General features: G+C 39.3%; 1 protein-coding gene across 3 annotated transcripts in view; it reads left to right on the forward strand.

Moving 5' to 3' along the window:
- Positions 1-14,184: 14,184 nt before the first annotated feature.
- The window catches only part of TUSC3 (tumor suppressor candidate 3), a 166,240-nt gene continuing 163,343 nt past the window's right edge, over positions 14,185-17,081 (forward strand). For all 3 annotated transcript variants that reach the window (XM_061583648.1, XM_061583649.1, XM_061583646.1), the window contains exon 1: positions 14,185-14,386. In XM_061583648.1, the coding sequence (XP_061439632.1) occupies positions 14,279-14,386 (108 nt within the window). In that variant the 5' untranslated portion in view covers positions 14,185-14,278. The remainder of the gene's footprint in view (positions 14,387-17,081) is intronic.

A 17,081-nucleotide genomic window follows, 5' to 3' on the forward strand; every position in this document is an offset into this window, starting at 1 on the left:
AACAGTTCCAGAATGTTTAGATTTCTGCACTTCTCCATTAGTTAAGACTCCTGTGACACTATACCGGTTTTCCTTATTACAAGCAAATAACTCATGTTTAAAAGGAAAATTTTCTAGTACAGTAATGCTGTCAGGTTCATTCTATTGAGTGTTTGGTTTTAAACATCATATAACTATATATATATATTTAAAGCACTGATGAACAGCTTGGCCAATTTATATGACATTGGGGATACTTCCAACAGGATCTGACATGCTGTGAATGGATAAATAAATGTAACAATTTATGTCATAAAAGCAAAAAAAACCCTTCCTACATTCCACTAAAAACATATAAAGGGGCGGGAAATCTTAATTTGGTTCCCCTCAATTGTTTTCATGACTTGGTGAACACTTCTGCGGGAAAAAAAAAAACCCTTGTGTATTTCATTGTGCATAAGTATACAGCAAAATAAATACATTATAAAATACCATTCCCACTTCCCTGAGCAGTGTGAAGTTCCAAGAGCAACACTTCAGGATTCAAAACCTTTGATTAGTAGAGCACTAGACATACTGTAATAGTGACTTTATTTGCAAATATGTAAGCACAGCATAGTTGAATCAGACAAGCACTCCTTCAGTAGGCAGCAGCTCTTTTAACACTGAATCAGATCTAGAGAGAGTCAATCCTCTACAAGACTTTATTATTATTATTATTATTACTCTTTATTTTTACCCCGCCCTTTTTCGAAAACTGGAACTCAGAGCGGCTTACAAATAAAAACTACACATAGGTAAAAAACATATAAAAATATACAATTAAAATAGAATTAAACTATTCATAACATTAAAACCATGAAACACACTTAAAATACTAAGACAATTTAAAACATTAAGAATAGGACCATAGAACAATACAACAGACCTTATGAGGTCCTATCTTAAACATCTTCTGGTCCAAAAGCCTGTTGGAATAAAAAAGTCTTTGCCTGCCGATGGAAGGATAGCAAGGAAGGGGCCATTCGTGCTTCCCTAGTAAGAGAGTTCCAGAACCTGGGGGCAGCCACCAAGAAGGCTCTATCTCGCGTCCCCACCAATCGCGCTTGTGAAGGTGTTGGGACTGAGAGAAGGGCCTCTCCTGAGGATCTCAACACCCGGGAAGGCTCATATGGGGAGATACGGTCTGACAAATAGCCTGGACCTAGGCCGTATAGAGCTTTATAGGTCAAAACCAGCACTTTGAATTGTGACCGGAAACAAACTGGCAGCCAGTGGAGCTGTCGCAACAAGGGGGTTGTATGGTCCCTGTAACCAGCTCCAGTTAGCACTCTGGCTGCAGCTCTTTGTACTAGTTTAAGTTTCCGAACAGTCTTCAAAGGCAGCCCCACGTAGAGCGTGTTACAGTAATCTAAACGGGATGTAACTAAGGCATGCATCACTGTAGTCAAATCAGGCGTCTCCAGGAACGGGCGCAGCTGGCGCACCAGTCTTAGCTGGACAAAAGCACTCCTGGCCACTGCAGAGACCTGGGCCTCCATGTTCAAAGCTGAGTCCAGGACCACACCCAAACTGCGAACCTGTGTCTTCAGGGGGAGTGTAACCCCATCCAGCACAGGCTGAATCCCTATTCCCTGATTTGCCTTTTGACTAACCAGGAGCACCTCTGTCTTGTCTGGATTTAACTTCAATTTGTTCGCCCTCATCTAGTCCATCACTGATGCCAGGCACCGGTTCAGGACCAGGACGGCTTCCTTGGCTTTAGGTGGAAAGGAAAAATAGAGATGGGTGTCATCCGCATACTGATGACACCGAACCCCAAACCCCCGGACAACCTCACCCAGCGGTTTCATGTAGATGTTAAATAACATGGGGGACAAAACTGAGCCCTGAGGGACCCCATAAGTCAATGGCCAAGGAGTCGAACGGGAATCCCCCAGCACCACCTTCTGGGTTTGTCCCTCCAGGAAGGAGCCGAGCCACCGCAACACAGGGCCCCCAAGTCCCATCCTGGCAAGGCGGCCCAGAAGGATACCATGGTCGATGGTATCGAAAGCCGCTGAGAGGTCCAGTAGAACCAACAGGGACACACGCCCCCTGTCCAGCTCTCTGCATAGGTCATCCACCAAGGCGACCAAAGCCGTCTCTGTCCCGTAGCCAGGCCTGAAACCAGACTGAAATGGGTCAAGATAATCCGTTTCATCCAAGAATCTCTGGAGCTGGGCAGCCACCACACGCTCTATTACCTTACCCAGAAATGGAATGTTGGAGACTGGCCGATAGTTACCCATTATAGAGGGATCCAGGGAGGACTTTTTCAACAGAGGTCTTACAACTGCTTCTTTTAGGCACATTGGAATTCTGCCTTGTTGTAAAGAGGCATTTACCACTCTCCTCACCCAGTCGGCCAGTCCCCCTCTGGCACTCTTAATGAGCCAGGAAGGGCAAGGGTCTAGCAAACATGTGGTGGCTCTCGCCTCTCCAAGGATCTTGTCCACATCCTCGGACTGTACAAATTGAAAATAATCCATTGTTATTGGACAAGCAGGAGCCAAAGTTACATCCCTTGAGACTGTATCAATTTTAGTGTCCAAATCAGAGCGAATCTGAGCGACTTTATCTGCAAAGTGCCATGCAAATTCTTGACAGCGGGCTGTTGAGTGGTCTATATTACCCTCTCAGAGGCCTGAATGTAAAAGACCCCTGACCACTTGAAACAGCTCCGCTGGACGGCTCCCTGCAGACGCAATGATGACAGAAAAGAAAAGTTTCTTCTTTACCCGCACTGCCACAGAGTAGGCTTTCAAATAGACTCTAGCCCATGTTCGGTCAGACTCGTTCCGAGTCTTCCGCTAACGTTGCTCTAGTCCCCGTCTTATTCATTTCATCACCGCCAGCTCCCTGGTAAACCAAGGAGCTGGTTTTGCTCCACTCCGTGAGAGGGGACGCTCCTGGGCGATTGTGTCCACCGCCCTGGCCATTTCCCCATTCCAGAGGTCAACCAGGGCTTCGACAGAATCACCTGCCGAGGTGACAGGAAAATCCCCAAGAGCCATCAGGAAACCATCCGGATCCATCAGCCTGCTGGGGCAGACCATCCTAATCGGTCCCCCACCCCTGCAGAGGTTCTGAGTCCCAGTGAGTCTAAACCCAACCAGGTAGTGATCTGTCCATGACAACGGTATTACAGAGAGTTCCTCCACACCAAGATCACCATCATCCCAACCCGCACAGAAAACAAGGTCCAAAGTGTGGCCAGCAGCATGAGTGGGGCCAGATAATACTTGGGACAGACCCATGGTTGTCATGGAGGCCATGAAGTCCTGAGCCACTCCCGACAGAGCAGTCTCGGCATGGATGTTCAAGTCACCCAATACCACAAGCCGTGGGGACTCCAACACCAACCCCGAGACCACCCCGGCTAGCTCAGGAAGGGAGACTGTTGAGCAGCGGGGTGGGCGGTACACCAACAGAATCCCTATTCTGTCCCGGCCACCCAACTTCAAATATACACATTCGAACCCTGAAGACTGTGGGAGAGGGCACCTGGTCAGGGAGATGGTATCACGATAGATCACTGCAACTCCACCTTCCCGTACCCCAGGTCTCGCCTGCTGTTGCACAGAGAAACCTGGCGGGCAAAGCTGGGAGAGATTAACCCCCCCAGCTTCATCCAACCAGGTCTCCGTGATACAAGCCAGGTCGGCGTGCTCATCCAGGATCAAATCCTGAATGGCCGTTGTTTTACCATTCACCAACCTGGCATTCACAAGCAGCATTTTCAACCCAGGGGAACTGTCACCACAGCTGTCCAGACTATTTGAATGGAGAGACAGTTTGGGGGCAACCAACACCCTATTACGCTTCCATCTCCCCCAATGACATAACTGTCTCCCCACTCCGTATCTCCCTCTGCCCTCCAAAACATGAATGGCAGCCCCCTGGTTCCCCTCCCCTACCCACTTATATTGAAAACACATCCTTCCTTAACAGCAGGCAAGACTATACTCTTAAAACCAACAGCCTACAACCAACAGGCAAGTATCAAACAAATTTAAAAAACCCTCAAAATAAAATGGCTGGATAGCGACTTCCCGGAAGTGAGTGCTCAGCTGGTGACTGTCTCTGAGAGATCTCTGCCTCAGAGGAAGCTTTTTTCAGTTTAAAAGCCAGCCAAGAGGAAACTTTGACTGGCTTAAATGTTCTCCAAGGTATAGGAGAACCGATCAGATTTTCCACAGGACTTCGTTGAGCTGTCAGCTGCTAGAATCGATCAGGAAATCCCTGAGAGAAGAAGGCATGCCGATCGGCTGAAGATGGAGTCAGGACTTCCAGCAAGCTGTACTGGAAAAAAGCGAAGCTTTTTTTTTCTTCTTAAAAAACGTCCTTAACCAGCAAGCCTACTTCTGTCTAAATCTTATCATTTGGCTTAAATTACTACAATAAAAGGGATTTGTTTACGAATCAGCAACTGAGAAATCTGGGTGAGTCATACTTTTTCTCTTTTAAATATAATTAAGGAAGAAAGAAAATGTAAACAACTTATATATTTTTTTTTACGACAAAAAGCTGGCCTGAATTTGGAGTTTTAAAGTTTAAAAACGGATGAGAGGTAATTATTATTTGATGGAAATATATTTTGGACTATTTTTCTCCTTGGACTATTTCTTTTTGGACGAATCTGCTGTTCGTATATGTTACTAATCGCTTGGTGTTGTGAACCAGAATTGTTTTGCATTCCTGGACGTAGATAAGAACTGTGCTGTGCTGGCCGGACTATAATAACAGGCCTGGAATATTAACTCTTTTGTTGGTGGAGGAAAAAAAAAAGAAATAGATTGCCTCTAGGTTTTGGAACAGTGGTTAATATCAGAAATTAAAGGCTTCTTTCGAGAATGACAACTAAAAAAGCAACTAAGGCCCAGGAGCGAAGAGGTTCAATTGACCCACAGGAAGGGGCTATACCCCCAGATATGTTTCAAAAAATAATGGAAGGGATTAATGATATAAAACAGGAAATGAAAACTGAATTGATAGATATAAAAGACTATATTAAAACACAAGTGGATGAGATTAAAGGGACAATTGGGCAAATAAAGGAGGATGCAAAAAATACTAAAGAAAAGGTACAAATCTTGGAGAATAGAACAGATATATTAAATCTGGAATTAGAAAAAAACTTGGACTATATGGCTGTGACTGCATGAGAAATAAAGAACATTGTTTGAGATTCCGTGCAATCCCTGAGGAAACAGGTGAAGACATCAGAGATAAAATTGTTAATGCTTTAGCAAAATTTCTGGATTTGAATGAAGATCGGATGAAATTTGAAATAGACAAAGTTTATAGAATTAATTCCAGATATGCAACAATGAAAAAAATTCCAAGAGATGTGCTTGTTCACTTTATAAAGAAGACGACCAGAGATATGGTATTACAACAACACTTTAAAAATACCTTTAAAATTGATGGTAAGGAAATACTGGTGATGAAAGAAATTCCTATTAGACTTTTACGTAAGAGAAAAGAATATGCTTTCTTTACAGAAAAACTTAAGCAGTGCAAAATTCAATTTAGATGGGATGTTCCAGAAGGAGTGATTTTTACATTCAGACAACAGAAATATAGATTGAATACTGTTCAAAAAGCAAGGGACTTCTTGAGAAAAGCTTCAAAAGACATGGAAGAAGATAAACTCAAAGATATGGATATAATTCCTGGGAAACAAAGTCAACAAGAACATGCAGAGGAGGGGAAGGAAGATGATGGATTAAAAGGAGCATCAGGCACATTTTAAAATACACGCTTAAAGATGGATTACAAATATCTAACTTGGAATATAAATGGAGCTAACACGGCGCAGAAGAGAAAGAAAGTGTTTCATTATTTGAAAAAAATAAAATTGGATATAGTTTGTTTACAAGAAACTCATATTAAGAAGAAAGATTCCAAATATTTGATTTGTAAAAATTTGGGTGAAGAATTTATTTCGGCTGGACCAAAAAAAAAAAATGGAGTTGTTCTTTACATTAACCCACAATTGCTTCCTAAATTGGTATTACTGGATGATAGTGGTAGATTTGTGGGGGTTGAAATTACTTTACAGGGTACAAACATTTTGATAGTGGGTATTTATGCCCCCAATGAAGATAAAACAAGGTTTTACACAGGACTTATGGAAAAATTGTCAGCGTTTTCATATGATCATTGGTGCGTCATGGGTGATTGGAATGGGGTAATCTCACCAAAAATTGATAGACTTTCTGAAAAAAATATTAAAGAGACACAGGGTAAATTACCGAAGATTTGTTTTGAACTGATGGAACATTTAGAATTGGTGGATACCTGGAGATATATAAATGATAACGCAAAGGAATTTACTTATTTTTCAGAAAGACATAAAACATTCTCGAGGATTGATATGATTTGGATGTCTAAAATTCTAGCGAAGGATATTTTTAAAATGGATATATTACCAAAAACTTTTTCGGACCACAATCCTGTGATATTAACTTTTTTTTAAAAAAATCTTGGATTTAGATGGAGACTAAATGAATCTTTATTACAGAATGACAAAGTAGTACAAGAATGTAAGAAGAAATTAAAAGAGTTTTTTGAACATAATTTACATAAAGGAACAAAGGAAAATATCGTTTGGGATACAAGTAAGGCATTTATGAGGGGATATTTTATTAAATGTAACTCTGAATTAAAAAAAAAGAAACAACAGAAAATGCAACTAATTTTGGAAGAAATAAAACAAAAAGAGGAAGAATTGAAAAAGAATCCAACTAAAGTTTCTATTGTAAATCAAATTAAAATGTTACAGAAGCAAGTATCAATGCTGACAGTTAGAGAAATTGAAAGGAAACTAAATTTTGCTAAACAAAGGACTTTTGAATTTGCAAATAAACCAGGGAAATGGTTAGCATATAAATTAAGAAAAGAACGTCAAAAAATATTATTTTAAAGATACAAGAAGGAGATGAGACGCTGACAGATAATGTAAAAATCAAAAAGATTTTTCATCAATATTATTCAACATTGTACAAGTGTCAGGAAATTCCATCTGAAAAAATAGAAGAGTATATATCTAAACAGAATTTGCCTAAAATTACAGACTTTCAGAGACAAGCTATTAATGGCCCTATTACGTCAAGAGAGATATCTGAAGCTATAAACAAAATTAAATTAGGAAAGGCGCCAGGACCAGATGGGTTATCTGCAATGTATTATAAATGTTTGGAGGAAGAACTCTTGCTACCTTTACAGTCTACAATGAATTTTATTCTGCAAGAGGGAAAGATACCGGATAGTTGGAAAAATGCTAACATAACATTAATACCTAAAGAGGAGCAAGATTTAACTAAAACAAAAAATTATCGGCCAATATCTCTATTGAATAATGACTATAAAATTTTTACAATGATCTTGGCAGAAAGATTGAAAATAATATTGCAACAATTTATCCAGGAAGATCAATCAGGGTTTTTACCTAAAAGACAATTACGTGACAACGTCAGGAATGTCTTGAATGTGTTGGAATATTTAGAACAACGAAATGATAAACAAGCAGCTTTGATTTTTTTAGATGCTGAAAAAGCATTTGATAATTTGAATTGGAAATTTATGTTTCAGGTTTTGGAGCAAATGGATTTTGGAGATAATTTCATAAAATGGATTAGATCGATTTATACATCTCAGAAGGCTCAGATAATTGTTAACGGAGATTTAACGGATTCATGTGAAATACAAAAGTGTACAAGACAGGGATGTCCATTATCTCCCCTTTTATTTATTCTGGTCTTAGAAGTGCTGCTTAGAGATATAAGGCAAGATAAAAGGATTTCGGGATTAAAGATAAAAAAAGAAGAATATAAATTGAGAGCATTTGCTGATGATTTGATAATTGTACTAGAAAACCCTTTGGAAGGAATTAATGTATTGATGGACAAATTAAAAGAATTTGGACCGTTAGCAGGATTTAAGATCAACAATCAAAAAACAAAGATGTTGGTGAAAAATTTAACTTTAAGGGAACAGAAAGAGTTAATGGACAAGACAGATTTTACAATAGAGAAAAAGTTGAAATATTTAGGTATCATTATGAGAAATAAAAATTCAAAGTTGTTTCATAATAATTATGAAAAATTATGGACAGAGATTAAGAAAGATTTGCTAAGATGGGATAAATTACAATTGTCATTAATGGGTAGAATATCTGTGATAAAAATGAATGTATTACCGAGAATGATGTTTTTGTTTCAAACAATACCTGTAATATCCTCTGATTTACCTTTTAAACAATGGCAAAAAGATATCTCTAAATTTGTATGGCAAGGAAAAAAACCAAGAGTTAAATTTAAACTACTACAAGATGCCAAAGAAAGAGGAGGACTGGGATTACCAAATCTGAGACTTTATTTTGCTGCCTGCTGTCTAGTCTGGATAAAGGAATGGATCTTATTGAGGAATAAAAGACTATTGGATTTGGAGGGCCATAATTTGAAGTGGGGATGGCATGGATATCTATGGTATGACAAAGTAAAAGTAAATGTAGACTTTAACAATCATTTTATAAGACGTCCTCTGTTGAAAATATGGAATAGATATAAACCAAGGTTTTATTCGAAAATACCATTATGTGTCTCAAGTCAAGAAGCGTTTTACAGAAGAGAAATGGCTGGAAAAGAGAAATGGTTAACTTATCAAGAACTATTAGAAAATGTACATGGAGAATATATAATGAAAGAGAGAGAACAACTGACAAAGGAAGGACATAGTTTTCAATGGTTTGCCTATTTACAATTGTTAGAAAGATATAAAATGGACAAGAAAATGTATGGGTTTGAAATAAGTAAATCTGATTTTGAAATAGGATTGTGTACAAATGATGAAAATATAATTGCGAAAATGTATAAACTCTTACTGAAAATGGATATGGAGGAAGAACAAGTAAAAGAGTGTATGGTAAAGTGGGCAAAAAATTTTGGTTATAACATACAAATGGATCAATGGGAAAATATGTGGAAAAAAGGCTTGAGATTTACACTATGCTATAATCTTAAAGAAAAGTTCTATAAAATGATGTACCGTTGGTACATGACTCCAGAAAAGTTGTCAAAAATGTATAGTAATGTTTCTAATGTTTGTTGGAAATGTAAACAACAAGAAGGATCATTTTATCATATGTGGTGGCTGTGTAAAAAGGCAAAATCATTTTGGGCACAGATAGGTAGGAAGATGCAAAAAATTCTAAAGATAAATATTCAGTCAAAACCAGAATTTTTTTTATTGGGTTTTATGGATAAACAAATAGAAAAGAAATATGGAAGAATAATATTATATATGATTACGGCAGCAAGATTATTATATGCACAAAAGTGGAAAATGGAATCAACACCAACAACGGAAGAATGGCTATTGAAATTAATGGACTTAGTAGAAATGGATAAATTGACATGTCTACTTAGAGAAAAATCGACAGATACATTTCTTAAGGAATGGAAGCCTCTCTTAGACTTTTTGTTGAAAGATCAAAATAAAATGATGATATTGGGATTTGACGATTAACTAAGACAGCCTATGGAGAAAAGTGATCCTGTATGTATACATTAAGGGACAGGTTTGATGTATATTATATACTTATAGCTGATCTGCGACAAATCGGAAGTCAACTATTTTATTTTTATTTTTTTGTTGTTGTATTGTTATGTTTTTTGACTTTGTTTTGTTTGTCTTTTGAAAAATTTGAATAAAAATTATTAAAAAAAATGGCTGGATAGCAAGTAAGCAAAACAGCTAATTCGGGTCACGATCCTAATCCTGCAAAAAGCAGGGAAACTCGATGAAAAAGCCAAGTCCAGGCAGCAGCAACAGAGCACCCCAACCTCTTCTTCTTCCTCCTGCAGCCTCCAGCAAAGCGTCTATAGTCCTCCTTTTCTACCGGTATGGATCCATACCTTGCAGGGATCGTGAGGCACTGGGGGGGTAATCGTGGGGTGGGGTGGAATACAGTCTTCTTCACGCTTGTGGTGGGTCTCACTATGTCAGAACCAACAGTTTTCCTTTGTGTCCTGGTGATGACTTAATAACTTGACTCCTTCCTTTTAAAGGACTTCCTCTTCTATAACAGCATTACTGTTAGAGTACTGATGTTATTGTCATTGATATTATTGTTGTTTCTGAACACTCAGCGGCGTCTCTTCCGACTGTGGCGTTCTGGAGAGATGTTTAACTTTACCCTTCTTTAGATAACTATCTGCTAAACTCGCAGCTTTCTTTACCAAACAACAAAACTTCTGTTTCCTAGCACAGACCAATGGTCTCATTCCCCTTACCCTGCAGTTAGATTTCCCATTGAAGAAAACATACAAACCATTAAAGGAACATTAACACTTTTTAAAAACTTGGTTTCAGTCATTGATGCCCTAGTCTCATCTAGGCTGGAGTACTGTAAAATATTCTATGTGAAGCTGCCTGTGAAGACAATTCAGAAACTTCAGGTGGTTCAGAATGTGACTGCAAGAGTTTTGGTTGAGACCAAGGTTGTGTACACACCATACATTTAAAGCATGCAACATTCCCTAAAGAATAGGGTATTGTAGTTTGTTAAGGGTGCTGGAAATTGAAGCTCTATGAAGGATAAACTACAGTCCCCAGGATTCTTGGGGGATGTCACATGCTTTAAATGTGTACACAGATATCAGAATATATAACTCCAATACAATCCTTTACCAAGTTCACTAGTAACAATTTGCTGCTGGCTTTGATCTTGAAAATTCCAAAAGACCTGGGACAAGGATATATCTGGCACTGTTTATCCCCCTCCCCCATGAGAACCTATCCGAGAACTTTGTTCCTCTTTGGGGGACCTCCTCCATATTCCCACACTGCCTGAGGTCTGGCAAGTGGAAAAGGCCCCTCTCACTTGTGGTGTCCAGATTGCGGAACACCCTGCTCAGGGCAGCATGCTTGGTCTTACCCAGATGCTTTATTCCAGTGTGCTTTTAGTTAAACATTGCTTCTTTTATAATAAACTGCAATTTTAATATTTTACTGTTTTGTTCTTTTGATTGCAGTTTTTGCAGAAAAGCAAGCTATTATTACTAGATGGTTCTGTTTGGGGATTTGTCAACAATATGTTTACCATTGCTAATAGTACTGTTGTCAAATCCCCAAGCAAAACCATAGTTTTTTCTATTCATAGTAATCAAACAGCCAAACTCACAACAATATTTTATGATTGCAAGTCTTATGCTGAAAGAGGACCCCATTTCAGAAATGTTATGTAGAGCTGGAAAACATGTGGAAAACAGTTGTTAGGGGCACTTTCCCTAAGAGAACAGACTTATCAGTTTGGGGCAGGGGCAGGGAACCTTTTACAGCCTAAGAGCCAGATTCATACCTGACCAGCCTTCTGAGGGCAAAATGTGTGTGGCCAGGGGCTGAGGGCAGGCGCATGGCCAGAGGGAAAGAGAGGAAATGACTGAGGGACACAAGTGAGAGACATTTATAAAATTATATATTATGTGGCCAAGTAGACTGAGAGAAATCTTTCTCTCTCATAATATTAGAAATTCAAGGTCAGATAGACAGTAGATTCAGGACAGACAAAATCATAGAACAATTCACAAAGCTTTTCCTGCAGAGAGAGACAGAAAAGAAAATCTGTTACATTTCTGTCTGCTGGCCACCTGTTAAGGCACAGAAATTTTCAATCACCTCTGACTGGTGATATCGATGATATCATCACTGTCGTCATCGTCATCATCATCCTACTAATTGTAATGTATGGGGATAGATATGAGAGGTCAAATACTATATATGCAGCAACCCTATATTTATCTCTGAGTAAGTACCATTGAACTGAATGGGACATGCTTCTGAGTAGACACAGAGCTTTGAAGTAATTTGTTACAAGTACTTGTAATTCATTACTTTTTTGAGGAACCAGTGGGTAATTCCTTTATATTTTGGTTGTAATAGAACTAGGATTAATTTTATTACTTTTGTGGAGTAATTATAATGTTTCCAGTAGACATGTATAGCATCAAGCAGATAGTGTCTTTTGAGTTATACAAACTGATAAAACACATTTCTCTCTAACCCCCATGAAATGCAATATACCGACAGCCCGCTCAGCATGACACTGAAGTTGCTTGCTAGTTTTCAGTTCCTGATATGCTTGAAACTTCAAAACCCTACAAGAAAGGTTCACAGCTTGAACAACTCCAAATAAACGTTTACATGTCCCTAAACCGCAAAATACATGTTGGGATATCCTGTATCATATATCTCCATGACTGGGGGACTCTCCCCCTCAAGCAAAACAATACATTTGTTGAATCAAAATTATCAGGCTTCTGAAATGCTCATAAATGCATTATGATGTCATAAAATGATTTTAAAAAGTAACTGACGGTGCCCACCCCAAAATCTGCTTTGGACAGGACAAATCATACATCTCAAGAAAGGGGAGGATGTTCTATACCAGATCAAAGTGCTTTCTGCCTGACTTAGAGCTTCTGATGGGCACAGGACGCAATTATGGGCGTCTATGCACAGCCCAAACAGACAAAATATGCAGCCCACTCCAAAATCTGCTCTGGGCCATCCACTCCACAAGTCATCCACTCCAGGAAAGGGGAGGGTATCCTCTACAGGATGCCAGTGCTTCCTGCCTGACCTGAGCTTCTACTGGGAACAGGGCATGGGTAAGGGCATCTATACACAATCAAAAGAGACAAAATGTTTAGAACAAAATTAAGTAACTGGGGATGCCCACCCAAAAATCACTGGGCCAGGACAAATGAGAGAGTTATGCTAGTCGGGCGGTATAGAAATTCAACAAATAAATAAATAAATAAATAAATCATGAACCCCAGGAAAGGTGAGAGTGTCCTCTGCGAGATACCAATGCATCCCGTCTGCCATGGATCTTCTTGAGGACACACAGCACAGATGTGGGCATCTATGCACAATGGAAATAGCCAAAGAATAGGGGGAGAAATAAGGAACTGTTATGATTTGCCTTGACCCAGAGCAGATTTTGAGGTGTGCACCGTCCCCCAGTTACTTATTTTTTTCTGCACATTTTGTGTTTTGGTTGTGCATAGATGATCCTAACTGTGTCCTGTGCCCAGCAGAAGCTCAGGGTCAGGATGGAAGCTCTTTCATCTGGTAGAGGACACCATCCCCTTTCCAGAGGTGTATGATTTGTCCTGGTCCAGAGCAGATTTTGGGGTGGGCACTACAAGTTACTTATTACATTTCTGCATGTTTTGTCTGCTTTGGTTGTGCATAGATGCCCATATCTATGCCCTGAACTCAGCAGAAACTCTGGGTCTGGTGGGAAGCACTGGCATCTGATGGAGGACACTCTCCCCTTTTCTTGGGTGTGATTTTTTATGGCCCAGAGGTAGATTTTGGGGTGGGCACCTTTCTGCATGTTTTGTCTGTTTGGGTTGTGCACAGAATACGCTTATATGTGCCCTGCACCTAGCAAAAGCTGTGGCTCAGGCAAGAATCACTTTCATCTTGTAGAGGACACCCCTTTCCTAGGGTATATGATTTGTCTTGGCTCAAGGCAGGTCTTGGGACGTGCACCCTCATGTTAATTTTTTCTCCATGATTTTGTGACATCTTCATGTATTTATGAGCATTTCAGAAGCCTGAGAATTTTGATTTAATAAAGGTATTGTTTTGCTTGAGTACCCCGATCGTGGAGATATACGCTATGGGGTATCCCAACATGTATTTTGGGGTTCAGGGACATATAAACTTTACTTTGGAGTTGCTGGAGTTGTGGACTTCTCTTGTTTTTTGATGTTTCAAACTCTCCAGCAAATAAGGAACTGGGAACTAATAAACAACTTAATTGTCCTCTCATATGTTTCGTATAGGGAAAAAGGGCCTTTTAACTTTTAACAATTAACTTCTTTATTAACCGGATACAAGTCTCATTAAACAAAGTGGACCTAACTTCCGAGTAAACAAGCACAGAATCAGGTTGAGCACTGGGGAATGTTTTACGTTCAGGGACGATATATACACAAGCAACGCACAATACACACAATATACACACACAATTAAATAAACTAAAACGTTATGGGAGAGAAAGAAGACGGATTCTTAGAAAGAGTAGAGAGGAGAAACTACATTTCCCAGAAGGCATTGCCCAGCAGGCTGCTTTTGGATTGGTTATTGTGAGGGGCCAATCAGTGTGGAGGAAAATGGCGTGGATAACGGCGTTTTCGAGGTACTCTCGAAGAGATTGACGCTGCACTCTTTGGAAGCCATGGCATCATCACGGTGCCAAGCGCTGCACCTGTCTGCGGGGAACAGCCTCCTTTTCCTCCTCCTTCTCCTTTGTGTCCAGCTCGGGGGAGGCCAAAAGAAGAAGGAGGTAGAACCGTTAGCTTCTCTCCGTTTCCATGCGCCCCACCCCCGACCCTTCTGCCTTCCCCTGTGTGCCAAGGGGGAAGAATACCCAGGATCTTTCCCACCCCCGCACTGCCTTTCCCTCCAGGGTTTTAGCATTTTGTTTCTATACCTGATATATGCTCCGCCTTCCTCCCAGCTCCTGTTGTCTTGATATATCTCTTATCTCCCTTTTATTTCTATAACCTCTTTTTTATTTTTTATTCTTTACAATTTCATTTTTCATGTTAATATCCGCAGTTCCTTACTAGATTTAATTTATCATAGTCGTCCTTGGCTTCTCTCTTCTCGATGTCCCGTCCTGTGCATAGGCACTTCACAGTCATCCCTTTGAGGGGGAAACATACGTTGAACATGTGGGAAAGATGGATTCTTCAGGTTTTTGCCTAGGAATGTAGAAAAGGCAGGGTGGGTGTCCTTGAAGTGTATTGATAGTCTCTGGAGTATGTTCTGACACAAATGCATCCATTATAGGCCAGAGCTCAGTAGGGTTTAGCTCCAGATTCCCCCCCCGCCCTTTTTTGGTAAATATGTTTGTTTTGCTATATTAAAAAATCCAAACTGCTAATTTGCTAGAACATGTAAGCAAAATTAGTTCCACATCTCCAGTAGTACAGAAAGAATGAATGTGAAGAATGTCTCTTCTGGCATAATTACAAGTAGCTATTTGGAAGTAGAGGAAAGGAATTCCAGATCAAAGAGTATGATTTCCACATGGCACAAGCATCCTTTCAGGAATTAAGTTCTGCAGTATTTCTCTGTTCATTCTTTTCACACTTGTTCTCACTGTGTTTTGAATCCTTCTGTGACATTTAAGCCCATTTGAAACTGAATCACTGATAAAATTTCCTGTTATTTGCCCAGTGTCCTTACATTTTCCCCATATGTGCACCCTTTCCTCAATGTGGCATAATACAATATATATATATATTGAAATAGTTGTTGTTAAATTAATATCAGTGATATTACCCCTTTGGTTTTCTTAAATTAACTGTACATCTGAATGTTGCTGTTGCAGATCTCTGTAATATGGACCCTTCCCTAGGCTTGTTGACGCAGACACATGATATTTCTCTCTTGCTCATCCAAATAGTCATTATTGCTCTTTGAAAAAAATGGGGAATCTCCTGTTCTGCATAGTTCAAGGTTCTAGTCTTGGTGTACAAAGCCCTATACAACTTGGGACCAGGATACCTGAAACACCATCTTATCCCTTATATGCCCAGTCGATCACTGCGCTCTGCAGGTGAGGGCCTCCATCTTATCAGGAGGTCCTTTCTGCACAACATAGGAAACGGACCTTTAGTGTGGCGGCAGCTACCCTGTGGAATTCCCTCCCCTTAAATATTAGACAGGTGCCATCTCTGCTATCTTTTCGGCACCTATTGAAAACCGTTCTCTTTCAACAAGCCTTTTAAGTTGAGGCCTTATCCCAGACTGTGTCTGTGTTGGAATTGCTTTTTAATGTTTTTAAACCTTTTTTTAACAGTGTTTTTAACCTTTTTAAAAAGATGTCTTGAAAGCTTTTAAAAAATGTTTTTAAATATGTTTTGTTTTAATGCATTTTAAAGTCTGTTTGTATGTTGTTTTTAGTGCTTTTGTTTGCTGCCTTGGGCTCCTGCTGGGAGGAAGGGCAGGATATAAATTAAATAATAAATAAATAAAGCTAAAGTACCACCACTGCACTTGATGTGAATTAACTTCCTCTCTCTATTCCTTAGTTGGTTACTGATGGAGAACAGAATCCCTGCTTTACTCAATAGTGTGCATAGAAAGGGTGGGGAAATGCTTCACATGTATAAACATGGATTAATTACCTCTGAAAACCTTTGATTTGCTGGCCAGGATAGAAATTAGCTGGGTTGTGTAGATCATAGCAACTGAGAAAAACCTTTTGTGGCTGGATGACTACTCATAGTATGTTAACCTTTTAGAATTAATCCTATGTAAATATTCCGAGATGAAGTTCAGAAATGGAAAGATTTTAAATAGAAAAGGTATAGTTCCATTAATGTGCCTTCTACTTTGTGAACTTCTCAGTCAGCAAATGTCTTTTGTCCTATCTTTTGTCATCATAGTATACTGGTCACATGATTTACACAGAAACAAAATATTGTAATTCATTTAAGTCATGACAAAAACTGTAGCTGCTGATTTTAGCACCTGTTAGATAACAGTGTGACAGTATGCAACTCTGATGCTTATCTACTGCTTGTATTACTGAACAAAAATATGTATGGTTAGCTTTTATAATAAATGAAAACTGAATCGTAACAAATTTGGCAAGCCTGCAAGCTCTTGCCTTTGCTTCAGCATCTATCTGTTTTAGGGTTGATAATTTTTTTTTTAATTGGATTTTTAAAAATTTAAATCAGTTTTCAAACTTTTCTAAAATCAATTAGTAAAAACTTGCCTAGGTCAAAGTTAGCATCATGAATACTAATTATACAACATCTGATTATTTTTATGAATATGTTAATAGCACTTTATGGAGATGGGAGATAACCCTATCAGTCCTATTCTGTAGGTGGTGTACATGAAGTGCATGGTCTTGCCCTTGCTGTCTCAAGGCCTTGCGTCTCTCAAACTGTAAAGATGGAGAAGGTCAATGAATAGAGAATTTGGGGAGATGAAGTAGATCTGAACAAGGAGGAGACCAC

This window comes from Rhineura floridana, chromosome 9 (genome assembly GCF_030035675.1).
Source record: "Rhineura floridana isolate rRhiFlo1 chromosome 9, rRhiFlo1.hap2, whole genome shotgun sequence".
Taxonomy (NCBI): Eukaryota; Metazoa; Chordata; class Lepidosauria; order Squamata; family Rhineuridae; genus Rhineura; species Rhineura floridana.